The sequence below is a fragment of the Phaethon aethereus genome (genome assembly GCF_964289735.1).
Source record: "Phaethon aethereus genome assembly, chromosome: 7".
Classification (NCBI taxonomy): Eukaryota; Metazoa; Chordata; class Aves; order Phaethontiformes; family Phaethontidae; genus Phaethon; species Phaethon aethereus.
Window position 1 is genome coordinate 16,105,683 of NC_138583.1, and position 26,000 is coordinate 16,131,682.

The 26,000-nt window shown below is 38.4% G+C and overlaps 1 protein-coding gene across 8 annotated transcripts in view; it reads left to right on the plus strand.

Moving 5' to 3' along the window:
• The window catches only part of KCNMA1 (potassium calcium-activated channel subfamily M alpha 1), a gene marked incomplete at its 3' end in the record, with an annotated part of 525,005 nt that overhangs the window by 449,797 nt on the left and 49,208 nt on the right, over positions 1-26,000 (plus strand). For all 8 annotated transcript variants that reach the window (XM_082002432.1, XM_082002434.1, XM_082002435.1 and 5 more), the window contains 4 exons: positions 4,465-4,558; positions 16,989-17,112; positions 20,060-20,284; positions 23,478-23,670. In XM_082002432.1, coding sequence (XP_081858558.1) covers positions 4,465-4,558; positions 16,989-17,112; positions 20,060-20,284; positions 23,478-23,670 — 636 coding nt within the window. The remainder of the gene's footprint in view (positions 1-4,464; positions 4,559-16,988; positions 17,113-20,059; positions 20,285-23,477; positions 23,671-26,000) is intronic.

The window sequence follows — 26,000 nt, forward strand, 5'->3', positions numbered from 1 at the left end:
CTTATTGAGTTCTGTTGAACAAGGAAAATCTACGTACTGTAGATTGCAAAGGGCACTCAGCTTGCCCGTAAAATACCGCTACCAGTCCCAAAAGCCTGGGTTGAACCAAGATCTCTGTAGGTAGCCCCGTAGTTGGATGCATAAGGCAATACAGATTGGTTTGCGCATGGTTTTGCAGTCTGTTTTCAATGTGACTATGACATTACTAATGCTGTTAAGTGCTTACAGATGTGGGTTTCTCCAGATGTGGTGATTAATAAGTTAATCAAGATAGCTAGTCAACTAATGTTTCTGGGTGGTTTGCGCTTTACCTTTCATATGATTTATTTGCTTTGAAGCATTTACATGCTAGGCAGAATGAGTTTAGCAGGTATGCCAGTTCGTGTGATGTTCGGTAACATAGATGTTATTTCAAATGCGAGCTCTTTTGGGGATCTAAAAAACAGTGTCTGTAAACTGTTCTTCTAGTGACCTGGGAGAGGCAGTGAGGAGACAGATTTATTTAAAAAATAGTAACAAAATAACAAAGAAAAAGTTATGAACTTGTCCACTGTTTCTGAAAGACATTCCCTTTATTTTGCTTAAAAAATGAAATGAGGATAAAAGTCAAGTAATATGTTGTTACAGATGTTCAGCTCGACATTAAGGCTGTTAAAATTACCAGCACATCTTAAATCAATTCGTGGAACATTGTCTGGAGGTTATGTCATTGAAATAATGAATCCTCTTTACTCAAGAATAAGCAAACATGTTGAAACATCAGTGTAACTTTAAATTAAACTCCAGCATAAACCGGAGCATCTGAAGCCTCATTAGACTTGCCTGACATTTTGTTAGCACTGAGTCTTCCTGAACTGCAGAACTGTTAGATTCTCTGCCTATTAGACAAGTGAGCACTGGATTGTTACAACAGTACATTAAGTGTTATACTTAGGGATGTGCAAACAAGCTCTTGAATTTCATTAGAACTCGGAGGCAGGATTGAGTTCCAATTCTATAGAATTCTGTATCCAATTCTTGAACTTATTTGCAATTTTCATGAAAGCTGGTAAAGAAGGTCTGCATGATATAATATGACTGTATTTTAATACAAATCCTGTAGCATAAAGACATCAAAAACACTAAAAATGGGGACACATTCTCATTAACAAAAGCACTAGGTCAAACATAGAACATCAGAGTTGAGTTGTCATATATCACAGCCCATTATTCAAATATGGTTGTCTTTCATAAGAACAAGCAAATTTAAGACTCCCTTTTATATTAATGGAGACGCAGCAACCATGAAACTAAAATGATATTTTATGGCTTTACTAAAAATTTTGCTAGATCTATTTCTTTAAATATGCAGGAAATTGATAAGAGTATCTGAAGGATAATAATTAAATAGGTTTTATGTCCTACTTACTACTAAGAAGCCATTTCTGAGTTATCATTGCAATACTTTTGGGAACCAAGCCATAGGTAATGGTGTCCATTATATATCATACGCATATTTCAGCTTCATGGATTCCCTTCCCCTATTCTTAGCTGCGTTTCTAAAATGCAGATGCCCTGTAAACTCTGCGCTCAGATTTCATGGAAAAACAAAATCTTGTTTGGATGTGATATGATTAAGATAGATCACCTTTCATTGCTGCAATGAGAATAAATGGCTTCCTTGCTTGAGCAAGGTATTGCTTTAGCTACAAAGAGAAGTCCCTCAGAAGGCTTTGCTAATGGGTATTAACTAGGGAGCCACATTAACCTTGGACTTTCTAGGCAATTGGTGACAGTAACATGGTTTGAATATGACAAGCACGTATCAAAAGAGTGAGCTTATTTATTGTAGTTGCAATACCAAAAATAACTGCAGACTGCTAGAAATCTAGTTCTAGAAATGGTTATTCTGCATGATTACTACTAAGACTTTGTTGTTTAATTGGATGGCAGAGTAGCATCGCCTGGCAGCACTGGAGAGCACAAATGTTGGACCATGTAGTACAAAAGATCCTTATTGTACTAGCTTTCAGTATTTGAAAGGATCAGACAGGAGTCTTATTAGCTAGGTGAAAACTTGGAAAAGTACTCTTTTTTAATAGTGTTTTCTATTGTTCATAAAAATATTTCTCGCTATAATATGATGTACAGTTGACTTGTGTTAATGTAAGATTTTGCGCATGGTCCTGATGACTATACATCTTCCTTAAATGGTTAAAATAGTGTAACAATGTACTTACGGTGCGATACTGCATCTCTCTTGACAAACATTCTGTAATGCCATGGTAGCAGATTAAGCGAAGTGAAATTTAGAATTTTTGCTACCAAGAGAGCAAAACATATCAGTTATAGTTGGTTTCTGGAAGGAACATTTTGCATGGTCTTGTTCCTTTGATCTTTTAAGTAAGTGGTGGATTCATCAGATTGGAACTGAATATTTATATGCTATAAAGAATAAGAGAGCACAGTGTATATCTTGAAAGCAACCTATTGTCTGTGTGGAATAGCATGCGAATAACTTTTTGATAGACAAGCTTAAAACAAGACTAGGCCATCTCCAAGAGAGTGATTTACAGAGCGTGTTCTGAAGTGCACATATATTTGTGCTTTGTTATAACCAGAAATAGAAAGATACTACTAACAAAACGATTCTATGCATATTCATTTCATGTTACAAAAAGCTAAATACTGAAGTGATCTAGTTTAATCTGAACAAACTGTCACAGAAAGGAAAATTCAGTTTGTATATTTTTGAGAATTTTCTATGGGCTTATTTATCTCTCAGCCAAACAAAAAATGGTATATGACTAGTCATCAGTACGCATTTCCACTATAGGACTCTGACTTGGAAAAAGTGTCAGATGATAAGGAAATGGCTTTGTCTTTGGGGATGCTGCCCAAGAAGAAAAGAAAGTTAAGATAGCGAAATAAATCATTATTAGAGAGTCATTGCTCTGATCTAAGTATTACCTTTTACACCGCTCTCTGGGGCATTTATTTTGGGGTTAGCTTTTTGTTTGTTTCTTTGTTTTTCTTTGGCAGTGCTTTCTTTTGTTTTGATTTCCTTGCTGTGTTAGGTGATGCCATGTCACTTAAAAAGGCGGCACATCTGTCTTTTCAGGGCCACTCCTTTGATCTTGACCAAGGCAAGATGAAGTTCCGTAGAAGACTTGGGCAAACAGACAGACATGACAGGCTAGAATGCAGTCTGTAGCCAAATAGTGTCAGAAGAGGGTTATAGCAGAAGGATATTGCTTAATTTCTTCCCAGATAAGTCTAGGGCAGGTGACATATATCCAGGGTTTTTTGTTGTTCCTATGTAGCTTGTTGCAAATAGAATTTTTTTCCAGCCTCTGCTTGTGCACTGCTAATGTGCATTAAGCTCTTTTAATATAGCTACTACTACTACTAATCTCTTTCCTTTTAGCTTTAAAGTAACAACTTCCTAGGCATCAGTTATATTATCTTCTAGTTAATTTTTCAGTTAACAATAGGATTGGGGGAAAAAAAGAGTCTTTTCCTTCTTTATATTAGAATAATTCAGCATTTGTGTGAATCTGAGAAAGCAGGCATAAGATAATTCCCTTTGATAGCACATGTAAACCTTATGCACAGATTATCAAGTGCAGTAACAATCTTGAAACAGTGAAGATGGTAGTTAATTCTCATAGATGAGTTACTAGGAAGCTGCACTTGTTTAAGCAATACATACTGTGACATAGGTTATCCAAGAGTAGTTTATGATTGGCAAAACTGTAAGTGATTTTACATCTGGAAATTGATCTGTCATTGAAAATGCACCTCATCCTCATTAAAAGATTGCATAACACATGCATCCTCTGTTATACAGGTATTGTCTCCCCACTTCCATTCAACCTCATTCTGTTCACTCCTGTTAAAACTCCCTTTTGTGAGAAGGGTAGAGCGATGAGGTCTGACTTGTGCTGGAGATCTGTGCACAATGGCAGGCTGCGTTCACGTTCCCGACTAACTGAATCATTGAACATCAAGGCATTGAATATTTTACATCTCTTCATGAAGACTCTGTTGTTTGGCATGTGAGGAGCAAGAACCAACTGGTGTCTAGTTCATTAGCAAAAGCAGGCTGGCAGCTGTTATGTTGGTATTGCAAATAGTACTTCATCTGTCTGAGAACATAGGAGAGCACTAATTCTACTTTTCTGTAGCACAGATTAACTGAAAATAACTCTAAGAATAACCCGAATGTGGTTCCCCCCACTTTGTTTTTGAAGTATGAAACCAATTTGAACGCCTGTGTTCAAAACCCTGGTATTCTTCCCTGCTTCTCCTTCAAACCAATCTCTTCGACTAACATGTACTTGATTTTTATTACTGTTGGGCCTATGTTAGCAATGAAGTATCAGTGCGTGAATGGACATAGAGTGTGTGTTCTTTGCTACTTCACTTGTATTTCATATTCCACTTAGAGCAGTACTTAATCTCATGAGTTCCTTATATTTCCAGTTGAAGATGAGCAGCCGTCAACGCTATCACCCAAAAAAAAGCAGCGAAACGGAGGCATGCGAAATTCACCCAACTCCTCACCCAAACTGATGAGGTAAGACTAAGAAACTCGTATCTTCATCTCCGTCCTTCCTTCCTTCCTCTTCTCCTCCCCCCACATCAAAACTAAGGAGGGGGGAAAGATTGTTAGATGGTTTCTGAAAGGCTGAAGTATTTATTCTGTCAGCTTGTCAGCAGTTAATGATAGAGCTGAAAAAAAATTCTGTCATGAAAAACAGTTTGAAAAGCTGTTTGAAAAATACATAGGCTTTAAAGTCTTAGCTGTCACCCTGTCCTGTCCGTGTGTAGTTCTTAAACAGCAGTGGCACTAATGATAGCACTAACCAATCAGGGGAACTCATGTGGTTAGTTTGCCTCAGGCAATTCTCTTTTTGTTAGATTCCCTCTGAGTACTGTTTTCTGTACTTAAGGCCATATGTGAGATGTATCATCACAATCAAAAATGAACCTGAATATTACCTTCCTTTTATCCTGTCGATTGAAATCATATTTCTCTTAATTGATTTAGACTGATAAAAAAGTCTAATAATCTATGTACTTGCCAAAGCAAAGTTCAAAACTAATGCAGTTTTACTCAGGCTAAAAGCACATTAATTATGAAACACAGGGATTTTTAAGAGGATAGTATATACTCTAAAAGTGGGTGATGAAAACATCATCTTGTTAGTGATATTTTTCCCCTGTTGCTATGTGTACATTATTTTACACCAGTATGCCTGTGTATAACTATGTGGTTTCCTTCCATAGGACAAATTACCTCTAAGAGATTTGTTAAAACTGCAACACGAAATGGGAATCTATTAAAATAATATGTCATTTGCTTTCTGTCTCACTGTGCTTCACCTTTTGCCTGCTCGAGTCAGTCAGAACAGGATCAGGTAGCGGACGTGAAGTTCTCTACAAGGAGGCCGTTCCTGCTCTGGTTTTGCCTATCTAAGGTAGCCAGGCTAGAACTGCAGTCCATAATTCTATCCAGAACTAAGTATCATACCAGAGATTTTCCACTGCATATATATACACAGAAAAATGTAAGCTTATTTATATATGTAAGCTGACACATCCATCCATTTTGGGTGCATGTGTAACAGCAACTGCTCTGCAGTCTCAGAGATTAAGTGAAAAAAATTAATATGAATAATAGTTCTTTCTATGTATAAAATAATTCATTGCTTTTCTTTATTGTTGACAATGATTTTATTCCCTTAACAATTCTGGATACAGCTAGGTAATATTCCTCTTTGTATTTCAGTTGGTAGACTGGAAATTTTCTTTGGCCAGTTACAGAAACACCCATATTTGTTTAGTGTTGCTCCAATATAGGGCATATTCAAGGGCATAACTTCTACAAGGCGTCCTCATCTCTATTTAGACTACAGAACCAAAAGTGAGATTAATTCACAGAGGAAAATGCACCCAGCTGTGGCTTTTTTTTCCTATTGACCATCTATTTCTGTTAAATGTATCATTAAAAGTTCGCTGCCTTCCTGTTAGCTCAGCCTTACCCATATGACACTGATTTACATGCTTGTTTACAGCTTGTGAGGAAGAATAAAACACTGGCAAGCTTCTCATTTTTACGGTGCCAGTTGTCATGCTAGCATCATTTCCAATTTACTTACCTTTGGACAGTCTTCTTATCTGGTCCTAATAGTTTTAACCGCTTAAAGTTTTAAACATGTGGGAGATTCCCCCCCTCACCAAATCCTAATTTGGGGGGAGTAGAAATAAAAAAAAATAGAGGGAGAAAGAGAGAGAAAGAGCTGAAACATTTGGAGCTGAGCACACTGTCCCTGTTTGCTATGTAAAGTATGCCTCATTTCTTTGATCTTGAGTAATAATAATTCTGGGGAGTTATACTGTTTTCATATGCTTCAAAGCTGTGTCAAAGTTTTGCTGCTTAAGGGTACTTCTTTATTCTATTGGCTCTTGGGTACTGAGATGACAGGTCCTCTGTACTAGGTGCAGGCTTTTTCAAGTCATAGCCTTCAGCAAAACATCAAATTACCAAATACAGGGTAACATACTTCTACACAAATGCCTTTCCTGTAGATATATTATACCATATATATTAAATACTTTAGTGTTACACGGTACATTTTATGTGCAATAGAAAGTGATGGTTTGAGGTAGCCTTAGGGGTACTTTTTTCCACAAGCAGAAAAAGCTAGTGTATACCGTATCAAGTATGGTTTTTACAGGACTTTCTGCCCGAAGGCCTTTGTAAATAAGTAATGATCAACAGATTGGCTGTGGGTTTTTGAAAAGCATGCCTGTGTCAGTTTGCATGATGGGGGAAGATTTTCAAAGTGGAGCCTGCTTTCATTGCCTGCTGAAGAGGGACTGAGGGAGGGTAGTCATCCTGAGCCCGAGCTGTCTGCTCGGTAGCGCATCAGAATTGCTAAATACAGGTCGAGCAGCAAGTGGAGAACTTGCCAGGCTTCCAAATCCAGACATTGTTTTCTCCCTCTTCTCCCTTGCTGCTAAATTTATTCACCAGCCCTATACCGGTACCCTCAGCCTCTCCCCAGACCCAACCGTCTCTTCGTCTTACTCTTTATCCACACTGATTTAACTTTATTTCAAAGTGCTAAATAAGGGAAAGTGGATTGAATCAGAAGAGAACTCCGTTAAGCTTTGTGTGTAATGGCCAAACGCTTTTCTGCTTTCTGATAAACAAAGGTGGGCTGTATTATCTGCCATTTTGTATCCTCATAAATTACCTGAAGTGACAGGTACTTGCTTTCCTGCCCAGAAATATTTAGTGTATGTCAGCTAAAAGTACACAGGAGGTAAATCAGCTAAAGCACTGTCATGTCTGTAGCTGATATTTATCTTTGCAATATTTTTCCTAAATTTACTTTAAAAGCTGCTTGTTAAAGCCAGCTTCACCCCTGTCTCCCCCACTGAAACAGCTGGCTACTTTGCAGACTTTTCTTCAGCTATGGTCCTGGGTCTAGAGGGGGCCTGGAGGACAAGAAGTCTGGAGCATGTAAAGGAGGAATATTTGAAAAGTTCATTTATAAGTTGTAATCAGAGCTGTGACTCTAGAATGACTTTCTGAGCAGCCCTCCAGTTAAGATAATGTTGAAAATGCTGCAGAGATTTTAGATTTCCACAATGGCTGGGGCAAATCAGGGAAGAAGGTATTGTGAGATAAAACTTTATGACTTCTGCTATCACTGAAGTAGAACAGAGGACAGAAACTGTGTCATAGGTATCCCTAGGACATCATGACAGGAGGCCTCACAGGTGCTTCTTTAGACCTGGTCAGAAATTGTGAATTTTTGAGATTTACTCACACACAAGTAGAAAGCTGTATTACCAAATACGATTCAAATAGATTGAAGACATCTTTTCAATGTCATCTCTTTGATGTTATTGTCTCTAAATGCCAATAAATAACTAACTGAAATAAATAGACGTTAGGCATACAAAAATTATTTCTATAGATCACAAATGGTCTAGATTCTCATTTAGAAAGTCACTGTTCAACTGAATACTACATCGCATCAAATGACATGAGTAGAATCACATTGATGCAATAGTGGAAGAGTCTAATCAATCAGAAACAAACCTTTCAAAATCCAACTATAGCTGCAAATGCAAATTAACTAGAAAAATACTCTGCATTGTCATTGGTATTTCTATCTGTTTTACATCAACAGAAGTCTGTCCCATTAAACCCGTGAGAACATGGGTATTATTTAAAAATAACTTAAACTACAACAGGAAAAACAGGATACTACTCCTGTGAAGATGTGAACACAAGGACATCCTATTACAATAAAAAGTAAAATTAAAGTAGGAAGTGGAAGGAAAAGGAAGGAAAGCTGCAAGTAGCACAGTAATCATACATCAAGTCTCCTTCTTCATGAGGCAGAGAAGTAAAACCATTTGATGCCTCTGGTGTCATGCAGTGATATCGAGTCACCTGTTCATCATCTACAGTCACAGGTTTTGATGCATGTTATTGATGAACAGCCACCTTAAATATGAGGAGGCTATGTCACCTGAATATCAAATAGCAAAGCTAGTTTTAAGAAAAATGTGTCATTTTGGATTCCAGAATGACCAGTAAAAATGTGAAAAGCGCTGGATATGAATCAAAAAGGCCTCTTAAAAGGATTGTTGCTGGGGCTCAAGTCCGCACTTAAAGCTTTAGTAGCTGCATGAGTAGAATACACTGACTTGAAGGAAATGTCAGCCCAGCTGAGTCAAACTACCTCTTAATGCAAGAACAAATAGCATATGACAGGGCCCAAGGGGCCTGAAGAGCAAACAAATAGTTTGTCCCTGTCCACTCTGAATGTAGTGGTGTAGTTGACATAGGCCTCAAGACAAGTAGCATACTCAGCAAAGGGTCATTATCATTAGTGTCCCTGATCACATAAGAATCAGAGGCATCAGAGGACGCTGGGTTTTCAGTGTGTTGCCAAGGAGAATTGCATAAGCCTGAGGATTTTTCTTGATCAAGGATCTAAAATAATTCCCAACCAAACCATAAAACTTGCTCAGAGACTGTCAAGACCCAGCTAAGTGACATGGAAAAAAGTGAGCTTTTTGGCATATGTTTCCGGAAACCTCATGAGATTATTTATCTGAAGTTGAGGGGGAAACCTCCTGTCTTTTCTCCTGAAGTTGGATACAATATTCTAAGTATATGAACAATGGCTGTGCACATTTACCTCCTCATCTGCCCACCCAGCTACATACACTCAAATGTACACACACATTTCTGCCAGTGCCACTCAGGATGAATTTGTGTTGCCCCTGCCATTGTAGTGCTGCCCTTTCACGAGCTGAAACTGTGACCTTTCTTGTAGGAACCAAAAAAAGTGACGGGAGGTCTAGAGGGGAACATTTCTCAAGCAAGAACTGGTAAAATAAGTTCAATCTGATAATTTTCCATGACTCCCCTAAACCAAGCAGGAAGGTAAGGTTTGAAGAGGTGAAAGCTCACTGATTAACCATAATAATGGTTTTTATTTATATACCTTAGTCTTGGAGATTTCCATCATGTACTCTAAAATTTACGTCCTCTGTTAAGGATTTACAAGGCTAAATTTATGCAGTGCTAATATGCAATGGTAACGAAACTGCAACACAGCAGGTATTTAATAACACATTTCACTTCCTGATCCTGTTTTACAAGTTCGCTACAACCAACATGAGCAACAGGAGTAGCTCAGGAATCACTATGTTATCTTAGACCTGTTTTTAACAAGGTTATCTAATGAAAAAGTTAGAATGATAGGGGGTAGTTATGTTAGCCCTCTGACTGTTGCTACCATTGGTAGTTGTGTTATAAACCATGGGAATAAGAACAGTATCAGATTTTTTTTTAGAATACTGTGAAATCTTGCACAAGTATTTTAGAGATAAGGGAGCAATGTCAGGAAGGAAAAGGATAATTTTCCAGAAGAAAAAAACAACAGGCTTTTTTATAAATTCAGGGTAACAGAAGATCCACTCAGATCAAGGCAATGGAAAGAAAAAACTCTTTAGCTTTAAACTGGGTTTAAAGAAAGTAGCGTATTCTTAGAAACTTTGACTTGTGAAAGTGGTAGCTTTTATCATAAGGTATAAAGGCTACACACTTTATTTAAGTGGCAAAAAAACACTCCTATATTTTATGATGTCACTTAAATGTGGGTTTATTTTTTTAAAAATGAAAAATTATTTTTCAGGTATATTCTCCTACCCTTCAAAGATTGCTAGTTCTGCAGCTTGAGCAGATATAAATGGGAAATATTAAAACCAGAAGATGCATTGGTTGTGTGCCTTGCTTACCTCTCATTAAATTGCTCATATAAAGATGTAAAAGTTAACTATTTTGTTATTTTTCTATGTGAGAGAATTCATACTTCAGAAGCGTATTCTGAGCATGTCATGAGGTATCAAGATACTTCAGTGAGCAAGTTTCTTACAGTAAACAGCTCTATATCAGTGTCCTTAGTAGCCTTGATAAATTAGCATGAAGTCTTCAGTAAGGCTTCTGAGGATAAAAAAGACTTCAGCAACGTTTGGTTGTGTGCCGGAGTCTGATAAGCAGAAGCCCGTCGGGTTTGGGCGCCTAGCTGTTAACTAGGATTGTTGTGGGATCGAGGCCTACCTGCTTAGGCGAGTAAGACTCTAGCTTACTTAAAGTCCCTGGGTTGCATTCAGGGGATGTAGGTTAATGTCCTACGGGTCTTAGCAGAAACTAAGAGGGTCTAACTCTTATTTAAGGCTTTGAAGGCCTTCGGTTTGGGGCAGGTTATCCTAAGTTTCTGGGTTTAAAGCCTGGCTAGGATTATAGGGGAGAGTGGTAGGAGGGTGGTTGATAGGGAGGCAAGGATGGCGATTAGGGGGTTTGTTGGTTTGTTAAGGTGCCATTGTTTCATGTGGTTGGTGGAGTTTGGGGGTAGCGTGATTGTTGAGTAGTATGTAAGGCATAGGTAGAAGAAAAGTCCGAGGAGTGAGAGTATGATGATGATTGTGGCGGTTGTTGTTATTTCTTGCTTGGTTAGTTCCTGAGTGATGAGTCATTTTGGTAGGAAGCCTGTTAGTGGGGGCAATCCTGCCAGGGATAGCAGGGCTAGCATTAGGGTTGCATTTAGTGTGGGTGTTTTTGTCCAAGAGGTTATTAATGTGGGTAGTTTTAGGGTGTTGGTTGTGTTGAGGGTGAGGAATACAGTGGCGGTTATTAAGGAGTATAGGCAGAAGGTTAGTAAGGTGAGTTTGGGAGAGTAGATGAGGATGATAGTTATTCAGCCTAAGTGTGCGATGGATGAGAAGGCTAAGTTTTTTCGGATTTGTGTTTGGTTTAGGCCTGTTCACCCGCCTAGGGCGGTTGAGGCGATGGCCATGGTGACAAGCAGGGTCGGGTTAAGCGAGAGGGAAGGAAGGAGAATTGTGTTAGTATTCTTAGCACTGTAAGTCAGCCCATAAGCTTCCACAGGGCACTAGGTACCAACCGCTGTATTGGATCAACTGTTCTTTTTAGTTTTGGGGAAAAAGAAGTCAGACAGTATGAGATTGCAGCCAATAGTAGGATAGCTTCTGAATGTGACAATGAAAGCATTTAACAGTAAACTGCAGGTTTTCTTTCTCTTGTCATACTGGGTTTTCTTCTCTAAAGCCCTGTGCATCTGGGCACTGAATCCTTACAAATTTCATTGCTGATTAACCTGTGAAAGGAAAGATCAGTAAAAAAGTGTCATTAGTGTAACACATAGAGGCAACGAATTCTCATTACGACTTAACGCCGTCCACACAGACTGCAGAGGGTCACAGAGAATGGCTAATGGTAGCCGACAAATGTTGGGTGTATTAGTCACAAAACATTTGCTGAATTCCATCAGAATGTCGTGACAACCTTCACGGCTAGTCCCAGCGAGCTGCTGGAGTCAGTGGAGTTTGCCTGTGACAAGCCGTCACTCTGTCTTGGTTGAGCTTTATAGCACCAGTCAAAGCAGTCAGAGAAGATTGAAGTGACAGAGGCCCACTGAGTAAATAGTGAAACATGCAGCACATCATGAAATATTCAGCCAGGGTGTAAAAGCTCTAAATGCTTTTTCAATTATTAGCACCTGCACTGGCTGCATACATCTAACACTAACAGCATGTTAATTGACACAATTTGTTAGGGTAGTTGTAGGGGAAATTTCAAAGGCCTGAGACATTCTCTAGTGTGCCTTCAGTTCCTATCTTACCTGCAGCAAACCCGCTCCTTCCTCCTAAAATTAAGTATGTGTGTGCATACGCTTGCAAACGCACATCCACATCCCCAGTCAAGGAAAACTCAAAATTCCTGGCCCACACACAAGGTGAGTTTCAAGACCATGAATCTTGAGCAGTAGGCTGCTAAACATCTTCGTGTGGGCAAAATCCAGATATAGTTTATATATATCTGAGAAAGGTGTAATTGCAGACTAACAAACAGAGGTTAAAGAGGAGTTGTTCCCAGGGGTGTTTTGCCATTGATTTTATATAAGGAGAATTTTATTGTAGGGCAGAATAAAAAGTAGCCAAGACGTTGTTTTACTGATGTGCAAAGACTAACAGATTACAGTTTATTTTCAAATAATACCAGAGTTCCCACGGGTCATATAGTATTCTTGTTCCCAGGGCACAACATATGGAGCTGTTCCACTGCAGATCAATGAGGGTATATTGCTTTAATGCTCAAAATTGTGTATGAATGATAGCAAGAGAATTAAGACAAAGGTGACAGAATCCAAGGATATGCTAAACAACAGTCATTTAATAAGGCAGCCATTTGGCCTCAAATGGTTTTTTCAGTTCTGTCCATCCCCAGTCATTACTCAGAAGTTCCAGACTCAAAAACTCCAAGTGAATAATTTTGCTGTAGTTATAAATGTGTGCTAGGAAAGTAGTGCTCTTTAAAATTTTCATGCTGACTTCCTTGCAATAGGTTTGCTGGAAGTGGGGTTTATGGTTTTGCTTTAGGCTGTTGTCTTCCAGGCAGGCTTTTGGGGTTGCAGCTGTTGCATAGCATTTAGCATCGTTTTCAAGTTTAATTGATCATAAGTGGCATTCTATGCTCTTCAAAACTTTGAAAAGATGGTATTTTGCTCTTCATTTTTAGTCATGCATATGTAATATCTGCCATAAGAACCAGAGAAGCTATTTTTAAACTGGGGTTATGGATGAGGGAAATTTAACTTCTGCTTCTTGTCTCCCATTCATGCTATACATGCCTGTCTTTTCTTAGCTGCAATGACCAAATGCTTTGGTCATTGCAAGCCCTAAAAGCCAGCATCTCAGTTAAAGCAAACACTGTAGATTTTTACTGGTAGAAGGTGGTTTTCTTCCTATAATTTGAATTTTTCGAGCAGGTGACTTTACAACCTGTGAAAACATAATAGCTGCAGCACTAATACAAGCATTTCCACAGTAACCTGCCAATGTGACTCAAGCGTGGCTTGACAGGGCCATCTTCAAGGGTTAGTGGGGCAGAGAGGTTCTAGAAACACTCAGTCCATGATTTGGCAATGTAAGGGCAACAACTGTAATGCTTTGTGTAATACGAATTTTAATGGGAAGAGGGTGTCCAAAACCCTTAGGCAGATTTGACAGCCTTGGCCTCTGTGTGTCCATCTTGATTATTTTTTAGTATTTGCAAAACAGGTTTAGATCATCAGATTAATGAGAGCATATATGTCTAAAGTAGTAATACTTTTTTATTACTACATTACTTCATGAAATGACTGTGGTCCAAAGATCAATTCGGTTTTTAAGTACATAAGCCATCGTATCTTTTAACATCTGAGGACAAAGTTTTCAACCTCCATAGACATCTTCTGGGATCTCTTTACTGAGAACGAAAAATCATTGATTAAAGAGAGATTAAAATAATAGCTTAGCCCAGAAGGTTTACATTTAATGAACACACTTGTATGTAAAAAACACAGATTCTGAAACACAAAATGTGGCTAGTCTTATCATGGTTTCCTTTTCAGGCAATAATCCAATCATCTAGAGTAAAAGTAGTACAATAGTATTTATTAGCATACTTTCTTGTTGTGTGACCCATCCTGTTTGCTTCTTTTAAGGTGCCCACTTGCCGTACTCTAAGCAGTGAAGCAGAGGATCCAAACAGTTTATCATATTGCAATTAAGTGCATGTATTGATCATTAAAAAAATACTAAAATAAAAAAAAGATCACAATTTGTTACCTAAAGCTTCAATAGGGAGTTATATCTGATGGTTCACACTCTTCACCCCTTCCATAGCACACTTCTATTTAAACCTAAGATAACTAGAAAATATAATACTGAGGTAAAATTCTAATAAATCTTTGGCACAAGCTACTTCAAATATTCCCTTTTAAGATGCAAGACCCATACCCAAAAGAGAACTATGCTAGGCTTTAAGCAATCACACACTAAAAATTGCCTCAGATTTCAAGGCAGTTGACCATAATTCGATGTCAAATATCTGTTATCATCTGCTTTGTTATAAGATTCCTTTCAATTTGTATAATTTCTGTGACTGGGATTAGAGTATTCCTAAATACTCATTTGCGTGAAAGATTCAGATGATCTATTTAGTTTTAAGTCTCAGAGCAGAAAAGAAGCACTGATTAGAAAATTAGAATGTGGCATTTTTTACAAATTGATTTATTGTAGTTTCTCTGATGAAGGGAAAGGGAAGAAGAAAATTCCTTCTTGTATGCATTTGATCTCTGGACAGAAAAGGAGGCAATTTGACGAGTGAACTTCGCTTTTGTTTCAGTGCTCAGCTAGGAAAGCTTGTGGAGAAATGTCTTGTGAGAGTTTGGGGGGGAAAAAATCCAAACCACAAAAACAATGGAAAGAAAAACATTTCTCAGTGGAAGCTCCTGAAGATTGCTAATCTTTTGGCAAACTTTCTTATTTTGAAACGCATAGCTAACATATTCCATCAGAAAAATCAGCTAGGACAGAGCACCACTAAATGTCAACAACAACAATGCTGTACAACCTTCAAATGGAGTTGTATCCATGCTTGCAGGCTTTACTGTGCCACATGAAACTATGAGCAGCAAGGAATGCCCTACGAACAGCATCACAACCACTACCGTGGCTGCAGCTTGGTGATGAATGGAGTCAGAATACAGAGTCTAGATATTTTTACAGAAATTAAAAAAAAAAAACAAACCAACAACAACCAAAACCCCACAAGAAAACCCTTTGGTACAGCTTGTGTACCAAGAAGTCACCTCTGCTTCTCACAAAAAAGGGAGCACACTTATGCAAGGCCTTTCATTATTAAACCTGGAGCGGGGTCAGAGACTCCAGCTAGTCCCCTGGAGACTCCTCTGCTGCCAGTGGGTTGATAGTGAAATGCACTGAACTGTATCTCTCTTGAGCGAATGTAAAAAACTTTGAAAACATAGTGTTTCCTCTTCCAGATGAGTCTGACATGCCTTTGCCATATAGTGCATTGCTTTTTCTTAAAGCATCAAAAGATTTGGGTTTAAGTGGAATATTGTATTAATAGTTTCTCAAGTTCTTTTAAGCCACTTTCCATGGAGTTGACTTTCAGTGAAATGAATGAGAATTTTCCAATGATTTCAATGGATATATAATCAGTGGCTATAAAATTACACAAATTAATCACCCTGATGGCATTAGAGATTATACCTTTCTTAGCCATGCAAGCATAATTCTTTTAAGCGTGGTAACTTAGCGTACTATATTCAGGGTAAATTAACCTATATCATCCACAGTTTTCAAAGTCTGCTTTAGCAGACAATGCAGAAGAGAGGTTCTTACCACAGTCTGCTGGCTCATATGCTTTAAAAGCAGGAAACTTTCCAGTTTCGAGAGATCAGCCAGTATGGGCATTTCTTTAACAGGCTTCAAAAGGCAAACTGCTTTAAAATTTGGCTACCTGTCTTAGAATACTTAGCATATTCCTACACTGCAGATATTTTCTTTGAAACATTACAATTCTGTATCAGGATATTTCAAGCATTCATGACAAAAGTAAAAGACTCTAGTTTTGCCAGACGAAGCTCTGTTCCCTCGTTGAATTTAAGATTTTAGGGTCAGTTTACTCTGTGCCTTTTAAACACGGCCTTCCTCCAATGCTGTTGTATAATGCAATCACTCTGGGGTCCTCACTAGCATCTGAGAGTGTTGGAGCCACTTAGTACTTAGCTTAGTGTTTGATTTTAGCGTATAAATTAAAGAACTGTATGTGTCTGTGCTTAGATGTAGCTATGTTGGTGGAGAGCAAGTTTATAAAAATGTCTTTTATTTGCTTCTCCTTTGAGAAGCCTTGTGCTTTAAAATGTTACTGCAAAAACACTTAGAAGGTTATCACAGGTAGAGTTGTCAGAGAAAATGGACATTGTTGTTTGGTATTAAAATCATGTGTTCCAGATGTGGGCATTTGTTAAGTCAGTCTGTTCTAAAATGACGTACTGTTGAATCTTTAAAGGACTTCAGTTTGGGAAAGCAAAATATGATTGGGCAAATTGCTAAAATATTTAAAGTGCAGCCTGTTAAAGCTTTTACAGTGAAGAGCATCATGTCAGAAGTTGTATGTGGTAAAAGCAAGTAATTGGCTTTCCATACTATGCCAGTCAGTCAGCATGGGGCTCTGTTCCTATCCCTTCTACTTCATTGCAGGTGCTAATAGCAACTCCTATATTTATTTTGGAGGGGTGGGACTGGAAAGAAAAAAAACTTTTATGGATGTGATGGTGAGAGAAAGCCCTGGTTAAAATTAAATGGTTTTTGGTGTAGAAAGAGTATAGGAAATCTTCTAAACTGCACATGAAATTTAAAAATTAGCTTTTTTCTTCTTTTCAGCTTTTGTTTAAAATTGACTGCATTGAAAGCATTTTAAAGTGTAAATAAATTTAATTTTTAAACTTTTATCCCTCTTTGTACACAGCTCTTGGGATATCTTTCCATCCATAATTCATGATATTTTCCACTTATGTTGTCCTCAACTTGTTTTCCCCCAGGCATGACCCCTTGTTAATTCCTGGCAACGAGCAGATTGACAATATGGATGCCAATGTGAAAAAATATGACTCTACAGGGATGTTTCATTGGTGTCCGGCCAAGGATATTGAAAAGGTCATTTTGGTAGGTATTGATGATAAGTTGTGTTTGAAAAGAGGTTGTTTGAACCATAGAACTGATGTCTAATGGATTAATGAATTAATCTCTACTATCAATAAATCCAGCTTATTGAAATCAGAAACACAGTGTGGTGAAAATGAAGCTAGCATTTTGGATAAAGAATTATGATTATATAAACCTGTATGCCAAGTGCAACAATAAAAAATGGTCCAAAATAGAGAATTTCTTTTTCATAAACCAAAATTTGGATATTGAATTTAAAACTTTAGAGAATTTAAGACTGGAAATATTTAAATGTTTACATACCCCCTTTATCTCTTTACACCAGGCAGTAACGATTCTCATACAGGCAAGTGCTGCTTTGCATTCTCTCTTATACATTTATGTGGATTTTGCTCTCTCAGAACTTCTCTCTCAATTTCCATCATTTCAAAATGCCCAAATAGGCCAGAGTAAGTAGTACTACTACTCTGCCTCTCTAGCATGTTGCAGTGAGCCTAGTCTATGTTTGTTTTGTTTGTTTAACTGGGGAAACCATCAAACTGACTGCAGTCATTAAAAATAATTAGAAGGCCTATCACAGTCTATTTTGCTTGGTGAAAGTTTGTGCCACTTGTGTTCATGTACTCGTCCCTAAGAGTAACAAGTAACTAAGTCCAGATCTCATACACAAAACTGATGATATTTGAAATGAACTCCCTGGTGGATCTTCACTTTGTCGCACTTCGTAAAGCTTTTCCTGAGCCTGCTCTCTCAGATTTTCCTGCACTGTGGCGTGGCATAGCTGACGATGATGGCAGTCCCGGTTTATTCTAGCAGTCAGGGGTTACAAGCTTGTCTCCGCTTCTCCTCGGGGGTTTCTGTAATAACCGTAACATTGCCTGGAATTGCAATATCAGTGTTTAAACAGTCAAGCAAGTAAATTCCAAATTTTAGAGTCTGAGATGTGAGACGAAGTTTGGCTGAGCAGCTGTAAATAGTATGCTGTTATACGTATTCAGCAGGCAAGGAGGGGCAGCCCTGCTGTACAATACTTTGTAATAGAGAGAGATAGAAATCTGCCTTCATGCTCTGAACACATTTTAGCGGACAGCCTTTACATGTTGTCCCACTTTGAAAAGTGTTTCTGCAAACATGGAGCTGTGGAGTGCCTCATTTATCATCTCTTGGTGATGCCGTGTCGGTTTTTCCCCTTACGATCCTGTGAATCTGTAAGGCTGGCCAGGTCCTTTCTGATGCATTTCATGCATCATCACCAATAAACACACTGCCAGCAAAATGCTTCCCTACACCTTTTCAAACTCAGTGGTCCACAATTTATGTCTACATTCATATCCATGCAAATGTAATGCTGTCCTTAGAGACCACACAACTACAAATTACTACATAATCTGAAGATGATGGGATTTCCCAAGTTGTCTTGTAATTGATACTTGATGATACCGCAGTCGGAAAAGAATTCATTTTTCTGCCCACGGTCATTTTTTCCTCTGTGAGATTCCAGCAGTATCAGGTAGTAGGAACTTTTTTTGACATACAGTCAAATGTACGTGGCAACATGCAGATCAATGACTATAGCGTGACATTTTTTGCATAATTTCTTTCAAGACTTGGTCTCTGTCTTACAAAATCTGAGTATTCCAGGCCCATAGGCAGAGGCCTGGGACAACTTACATGCTTCACTTGAGCATTCGCTCATGTCTTCTGCTGATTGAAGGGCCAAGACCACTCTCTTGGTAGAGATGAAAATCAGCCCCAGAGAAACTGAAATCTCATGTATTTTTTAACTGATGAGAAAACTTCTAATCAGGGTTCCTGTTCTTACATAATGAACACCTCTGTTGCATATTCCAATCTGTATTTCTTTGTCATGCTTCCATAATTTAGAAAAAGGACATATAGTATGGATAAGTGAGAGGAAGATTTTGCAGTTTGCCGTTGTCTTAGTTTTATTTATGGTAAAACTTCTATGTAATGGTACTGAGCGTACAACTTCTTGGCACTATGATATCAGTGGATCTGCAGTTACTTGATGGAGTGCAATAATGCTAAGACTGGCTCCAGAAATGAAGGTAATTTTTTTCCTAATGACTTTATTTAATCATCTTGGCGTTTGAGTTGCCTGCTCAACTGACATTACCACTGATGAAATTACTGCAAAAATTTATTCTTGTCACTGAGACAAGAAGATAACTCTGAACATCATTCAAATGTTCTCCATGAGACTTTTTTCCTTCTATCTATTCAACAATTCAGGAAGTCGAGTGGGCCTGAAAAGTTAGTCACAATCTTGCACACTGTTTTTTTTCTTACTGAGAGAAGCTCTGTGAAGTATGGTGGGTATCCGTTGTAAAGCAGAGCAGCGTAGAGCATTCTTTGATTGCTTCTGAGGGTAGTAGCAGCTTGTCCTAAAATAAGAACTTTGACTTCAAGAGAATATGGTCTTCAATTCACAAGATAGGTGTAATACCACAAAGCCCTAAGACTGTTGGCACGCATCTTTTCCTTTTCAAATTGGTCCTGAAAAAAACCCACTAGTGATTCACCATGTAAGGCATGGTTTTTGGATATCTTTTCTATAATCCTTCTAATGGCTAAACGCATAGTAGGTCAAATTCTGTTCTTAGCTAAACCCATAGTACTTTGATGGTAACCAGAATCTTAACCCGCAGGTATAGAAACATATACAGGATCAGAATGCGGTCCAGTAGAATGTCTTCCCAAACACTGAAGGATTTGCCAACAAGAACAAAACATTTTTCTGCTGAGCACGTTTAAAGAAGGATAAATAAGGATAATAAGGATAAAATGAACAGCTGTTATCAAACCGCTTCTTTGTGCATGAACAATATTGACAGTTGTGTTCTTCCTGGTTTAAAACTCAATATATGATTTAAGCCTCCTTTTGTTTCATTTCTCCCTTGTCTTTTTGTTTTGTTTTTTTTTTTAGACTCGAAGTGAAGCAGCGATGACAGTTTTAAGTGGGCATGTAGTCGTTTGCATATTTGGGGATGTTAAATCTGCTTTGATTGGATTAAGAAATTTAGTGATGCCATTACGAGCCAGCAACTTTCACTACCATGAACTCAAGCACATTGTGTTTGTGGGTTCACTTGAATACCTGAGAAGGGAATGGGAGACACTGCATAACTTCCCCAAGGTTTCAATCTTGCCTGTAAGTCCAAAGCCATATTATTGATACTTTGTTATTTAGGACACCAACTGGACAGATTCATATTGACTTTGATCTTAGGCTTTTTTACTTTTGTCTACTTATAGGCCTGAGGACTTAGATTTTCCCTTTACTGTGACTATGAAAACAGAGCCCTGTGAGACCTTATTAGAAGATATTTGCCGCAGTGTTCGGTTCCTCACCATCCTCATCGGATAAATTTCAGCTGCCATCAAATGTATTATCTGTGTTATATATCGAACGTTCACTGTAGTGCACTGCATGTAGCCAGTTCTGATGTTGTGATTTCCCTGACAGAATGACAGTAGTTATTTACGACATGTATTTATACCCACAAAACCTTTGAAAAAAATTATTGTTACTCTATCTACATAATATCTATCTATATTCAAAAACCTCCTGTAGGCTGGCCTACTTTATAAGGAACATTGCCATAGCATTTCAGTTCAGAGTCCTGCCATACTCATGTATGGAAGTATGGCAAATTTTTGAAATTGATTAAAAGCTCCTATTGATTTTAGTAGGGACAACAACTAAACCCACAATTCAGAGGTCTTTTCTCTCCTATATATCATTATTGCTCACTTGCGTGCCCAAGATGTAGAAACCCAAGCCCCAGGACAAACAACTGAAGCCTTCTAAGCTAGTTATCTTAGGTGGTCATAGCTATAAATGACCCACAAAGAGGTAGGCAGGAGGGAAACGAGCTCACGGTGTAAGTAAAGAGAGAGTGCTCTGTACGTTACAGAGTAAAGTTAGCTTGTGTGTTTTTATCAGAATGCAAAATTATTAATTTAGCAGTTCTTAATAATTACATTTCAGCAGTTAAAAACAAATAAAGCAGTGATGGATGTAACCTAAACTGAATAATTTGGAAAATAGCTATAGAACGGAAAGACTGCCTTCACTTCCGATTAATTCAGGCTGTAGGTCTTTGTTACTGTAAATGCAGTTTTAGTGTTAGCCCTTGGCTTTTTTCTGTAACCTGATCCAACAGATGGTGTCATAAGATTCTCTGCTGTCACAAAAATGGTGTCAATATCAGATTTGGTCAGTTAATATCCTCCTCTCCCTGCCAATCCCTTTTAATTCCAGTCACTGTGAAGGCTAAAGACTAAGGAATCAGAATTAAATTAATAATACTGTTGAACTGTGGAGCAGAATAGAATCCAGCTACTAGTTCCAACCTACCCAGTATAAAATGTGTATCCGTTATTATAATGCCTATTTGTAAAGTTTCAATTCTGAATTCTGAAGAGGCATTAAGGAAACATAAACCACCTTTCCATTCCCCAATCAGTTTGCACCCAAATTTAGAGTAGTTTTGGACTAATTTCAAGTTAAACAGCTTAAATAGTTAATGCACCCTTAAAAAATACAAAATATGTAAAGGAATTGTATTTTACACAGTAATCAAGGGTGCTGAAGACCACACAGACTTCATTACTGCTTTTTCTTTTTTTTTTCCCCAGCCTATCTGGTTCAAAATGGTGATATAAAGTTAAAAATATTAGCATTATTCTGATCTAATTATACTAATTTAAGAGTCTGCTAAAGTTTCTGAGATCATACTAGTAGGAATCATGTGTTAAAGGGAAGCCACTCAAACTCATTTCCTACTTCTCTGTGCTTTGGTTCACGAGGTAAAACTTGCTGCTGATGTCTGATGGGGTTGTGGTTACAGCTGAATGGAAAAACATTTCTACTGGTTTAAAAAAAATAGTTGAAATTTCACTTAAAGTCTGTAGTAGAAGAGTCATTTAAGCTGCTGAGTAAACTCCTAAAAAGTAGGCAAATGCCAATTTTAAGTATCCTCAGGCAGCCTTAATTCTGTCCCTTTGCATAAAATCATTAGGAGTAGGCCTTTAATTAATTACGTGATTGCATATTATTTTTCCCCACAGGAATCCTGCTTCACTTGGTGCACAGTACAGACACAAAGGGCAAAATTAAGGCAGCAGGAACAATCATATCCTAACTTTTGGGTACTAAATCATGTCTGTTCGATATATACTGTTTTCCACAAGGTTTCATGCCTCAAATTATTAAAAGTAGCGTGGAATAGTGAGGCTGGTGTCTGAAACTAGGTGGCAATCGCTGAATAAGAATTGAGCTCTGCCTTCACTTTATGCATTTTAAATTCACTTTTGCGTTGAATATTCTCAGTGGAGTTCAGGAGGCGTTCACCGTGAGTGATCAGGAGATGGAAGAGTAGGGTCTTGACTTGGTTTTATGAAAGTTGCTGTGTGACAAGGGGACAGCTTAGCCTCCTCATCATCATTAGGGTCTTCGGGTACCACACCATGGGAGGCATCAGAGCAGAATCTAGATTCCATGAAAAATCTTTTTTTTTTTCCTGGACCTTGCAACCCCTGTGACATGGACTTCATATTCTGTAACTAGAGATGTGAAAGTCAAGTGTTACCTTTAAACAAAACATAATGGGTTAAGTGTCATGTCTTCTTTGTGTTAACTATGAAAAAACCCCATGGACTACCGCAACATTTCATTTTAATTATTGCATTCTCTGATTGAGGATTGTGGAAGCAGGGAATGTTGCATGAGTTGTGCCCATTAAGATAAAGCCTGGTTTCTGTTTCAAAGGGTTTAACCACACAACTTTGAAGATCAGTGTGTTTTCCTTCTAGAAGCACCAAAAACATGCATTGAAAAGGATTAACCTTTTTTGTGTGTTGCTTCAGGTAGAAAAAAATAGCTTTCTCCTGATTGCATTTCAAATGTGTAGGACACATAATGCTTTCCTGTTTAAATTGCCATTCTTTTGCCCAAGACCATTGTGATTTGGTAGTAGATAAATAGACATTTAAAACATCCCCCGTGTTATATTCAGAGAGCCAGAGGTTGCCACATGCTAGCAACTTAAATCAAGACAATTTCAAGTCACCGATGAGATGTAGAATGCTGGCATTATTCCTGTTTGTTAGTAATAGCTTGACTGAGTATTGAGACTGAACCCAAAATGCTGCCATCAGCACCAACTACCCTTTAGATTAGCACACATCTCCTATTCCCTGGCACATAGTTAGACCAGCTTAATGTCAGAGCATAAAAAAGATACTTGTTAAATAATTTCCCAAAGCTCCTTCTCAATCTTTAATTTGTTTTTCTTTTTTTCCTCTCCTGCCCCCCCCCGCTTTTTTTTCCTGTGCCGAAGGGTACACCATTAAGTCGGGCTGATTTAAGGGCTGTCAACATCAACCTCTGCGACATGTGCGTTATCCTGTCAGCCAATCAGAATAATATTGATGATGCTTCGCTGCAGGACAAGGAATGCATCTTGGCGTCACTCAACATCAAATCTATGCAGTTTGATGACAGCATTGGGGTCTTGCAGGCTAATTCCCAAGGTAAGGACTGCCCTATAATACTTCTCTGCGGTGCCTACAGGGGACAGGACCTGGCAGGAAGAATATCCCTCACTCAGTAATTCAAAGAGCCCTACATCAGCTTGCTTGACAGTTAAACCTGCTGATTGGTATGATGGCTTTTAAAGGGACAGTCACGTAGTTTCTCTGCTACATCGCAAAGCACATCTTGCAGAGGAAAAACGAATGAATGCGAAACTGGCATTTTTTCTCATTTTGAAATTTTCCTTAAAAAATATATTAAATCATTGCTTTCTCATCCTGCCCTGCTCTGTGGCTTTCTTGCTAGGGTAGTAGCTGTTACATAGCCAAAGCTAACTCATACTCACTCCGGCATACGTGAAGCCTCCGTCTAACAGGATTTCTTTTTTATGCAAAGTGCATTCCAACCACAGAGAAAAAGAGCTGAGTAAGGCAAACCAAAAAGTAAAGCAAAAAGAACAAGAATTCTAAATTGCCTTTACTGTTTCTGTGCCTTCTTGCTCAAAAAGCCACTTAGAATTAACTCAAAGCTGATTTCTTCCCATGGTTTGACATGTGCTCATCCCATTTAAGGACACTGAACAAAATCCTTTACTCTTTGCTGAGAGTAGGGGACTGATTCATAGGTAGCCAAAGGCTATTTTACACCAACTGTGCCTGTGCAAAGCAGCTGCAAAGCAGTCATAAGCACCCTGGCAAAGACCATCAGTGCGAAAACAATCATCTTCCCATCCCTGAAGGGTCTTGCAGCTTATGCAGCTAACGTCTTACCTTTGATAAACCTATTAAGTGCTGCAGTAAATATTCCCTCTGGATCTAGCCCTGCTATAAAGGTAGGTGTACAAAGGATAGTGCTTTGGTCTGCAATTTCCCCATGAGCCTGACCTAGAGATCATTTTCCCTCAAGGGCTGTGAAAACTAAGATTAAGTTCAGTTTTTCCTCTTGACACTCTTATCAGGAAATAGGAATTATAAGCCAAAAATTGGAGGTAGCGGTGTAACTTCTTGAATACGGAAAGTTCTTGGATGTGGAAAATTCTTTCTTAGAATGAGCAATAAAACTGTGGAATTGAATACAGCAATTAAATTGTACCAGGAAACTAAAAGTTTGAAATTTTCAAAGTGAGGTTGAATAGTTCTCTGAATAACAAGTAGATTTAGAGAAGAGGAGGAAGAAAGTGTTGTTTTCAATCCCATGGGTGTCTGAGTTTCAAATCAGTGGCCTGGAAGCAATACAACCTCAAATATTGTAGAGTTCTTCCCTTAAAAATTTGTAAGACTGACTTTCTCACACTATGATAATTTACAGGAAGTTCATTGCAGAAGTGGAAGACAGGCATGGAGGTTCCTTGTTTTGCTGATTTAGACCTGGGATTTGAAATTTTGTATCTCAAAACCAAATGTGTACTTTCACTACCAGGCTATTGGCTATTCTTTGGTGGGTCTATCTCAGTCTCCTGTCACATATGTAATTAAAATCATCAAGAAATAGAATCTGTTTGTCTCATCCCTTTCCTCCCTTCCTTCCTGTTCTTGAGCATTGGCAGTCTGAGAGAATTTCCTTCTTCTGCCTTTGCTCAAAGGTAAGTGATCTTTCCAACACTTGGCTGCTGTATTTTACCTCTGGGAGTACACTGGATCTTAGACCATCCCTGAAGGAGGATGGAAAAACTTAGCAATATAACGGTCTTGTGCGCCACGTGAACACCTGTCATTTTTTACACTCCATCCTTGGATGTGTTCAAGACCTGCCTGCATAAATCCCTGAAGAACCTGATCTGATCTCATCGCTCACCCTGCTTTGAGCAGGAAGTCAGACTGGAGGCACTCTGTTGTCCCTTCCAGCCTGAATTGTTCTGTGATTCTATAATATCCAGGTTGCTGCTACAGCATAGCCCCTATAGGTCATAAAGTATAGACTGGGGCCATGGTCCAAATCCCTTCAGCCCTGTTCAATGTTGCTGATGCAGAGAGGCAGAAGCACAATAGGTTAGCAGATACTTAGAAATTTTGGGCATTTCTTCAGGTAAATATCAGTCTGCACATAAAAAAAAGGTAACTCTTTCTGTAGCTTTTCTAGGGAAAAAGGAATAACATAAGGCAGGTAACCAGCAACCTATTTTAGTTGGGAGCACTGACTAGGGAGAGGTTCTTCTAAAACCAGTTACTTCAGAAAATAATTATCTTCCCAGTAAATTCTCTGCTTATGGTATCCATAACTCCTAATTGGTTTCATTGCTTTCAGTACAGCAAATTTTCTTGAAAGACTTTGAACACAATGGTTAGACTATCAGAAACAATTAGGTCGATAGCACAAACTTTACTGGAAG